The 996-nt window shown below is 44.9% G+C and overlaps 1 protein-coding gene across 1 annotated transcript in view; it reads right to left on the bottom strand.

Annotated features, from left to right (window-relative positions):
- Positions 1-560: 560 nt before the first annotated feature.
- TEX13D (TEX13 family member D) overlaps positions 561-996 on the bottom strand; it is a 2,431-nt gene continuing 1,995 nt past the window's right edge. The window contains exon 2 of the mRNA XM_035005602.1: positions 561-996. This exon is cut by the window's right edge and continues 280 nt beyond it. Within this exon, the coding sequence (XP_034861493.1) occupies positions 561-996 (436 nt within the window).

Below are 996 nucleotides of genomic sequence, written 5' to 3'. Positions count from 1 at the left end.
CTTCTTCTCACTCTTCTCAGTTCCAGCCAATGGGGGGTCTCAATGAGGTGCGGGTCAGCTGGAATCAAGGTGTGATTTCTTTAGACTCTTGGGAAATCTTCTAATGGGACGGGTTCAGCTTCTTCAGCAACAAACAAGTTCTTGGGGCTCAGAGACACAAAAACAGGCCCTCACCTATAAAACTTAAAAACAAGAAGCAAACATGAACACTGTAGTTTACAAAGGAACAATAGCATTTTGAAGGAAGAGCGGTGCTCCTAAAATTCAATATAGTTATAACTCAAAAACCACATGGCTGTTCCCAAAGACATGGCATATTCAGGAAAAGGAGGTTAATAAGAAACCAGAAAGGAGTGTGTATTTACGTATGTAGTACCCACAATGATAAAAAGTTGTTAGTTTCGGTAATGGAATAATGGACTGTTTTATTTAACTTTCTCTACAATAATTTTGGTTTTCACATTTTCTGTGAAGTAAATAAGTTACTTTTTGATCAGAAGAGGGTCTTGGGAAATTGGTTTTCCTTTGGAGTGTTTTCATTCTTACTTACCTTCTTGAAGTCAGTAAATTTGTCCTGGGTCCCGGCCTCTACTCTCACCTGCCACACAGACTTTCTTGCATTTATAACAGGCCTTGCGCCATGAAAAATTCATGGCTTTACACCATGGGCAGTCCCAATTCACTGGACTGCATCTTGAGACAGATTTCTCCTGGTGCTTGGAATCCAAAGCTTTTTTCCCTTTTGGTTGCTTGGTCTTCTGCCCCGGAAGCTGCTGTATCTTTGGGTTTTCCCTCATACTTTGGCTCCAGCCATCCCCCGGGGGGGTTGCCTGGGGCCTCCGTGGACCTTCTTCCTGGCTGTGACTCCTGCTAAACTCCAGGGAGAGCATCCTTTGGGGCCTCTGTGGACCTTCTTCCTGGCTGTGACTCCTGCTAAACCCCAGGGAGAGCATCCTTTGGGGCCTCTGTGGACCTTCTTCCTGGCTGTGACTCCTG

Source organism: Mirounga leonina, unplaced genomic scaffold (assembly GCF_011800145.1).
Source record: "Mirounga leonina isolate KUSES-001 unplaced genomic scaffold, KU_Mleo_1.0 Mir_101664, whole genome shotgun sequence".
Lineage (NCBI taxonomy): Eukaryota > Metazoa > Chordata > Mammalia > Carnivora > Phocidae > Mirounga > Mirounga leonina.
The sequence above is the reverse complement of the archived record's forward strand: the minus strand, read 5'-3'. Positions and strand labels throughout refer to the sequence as shown.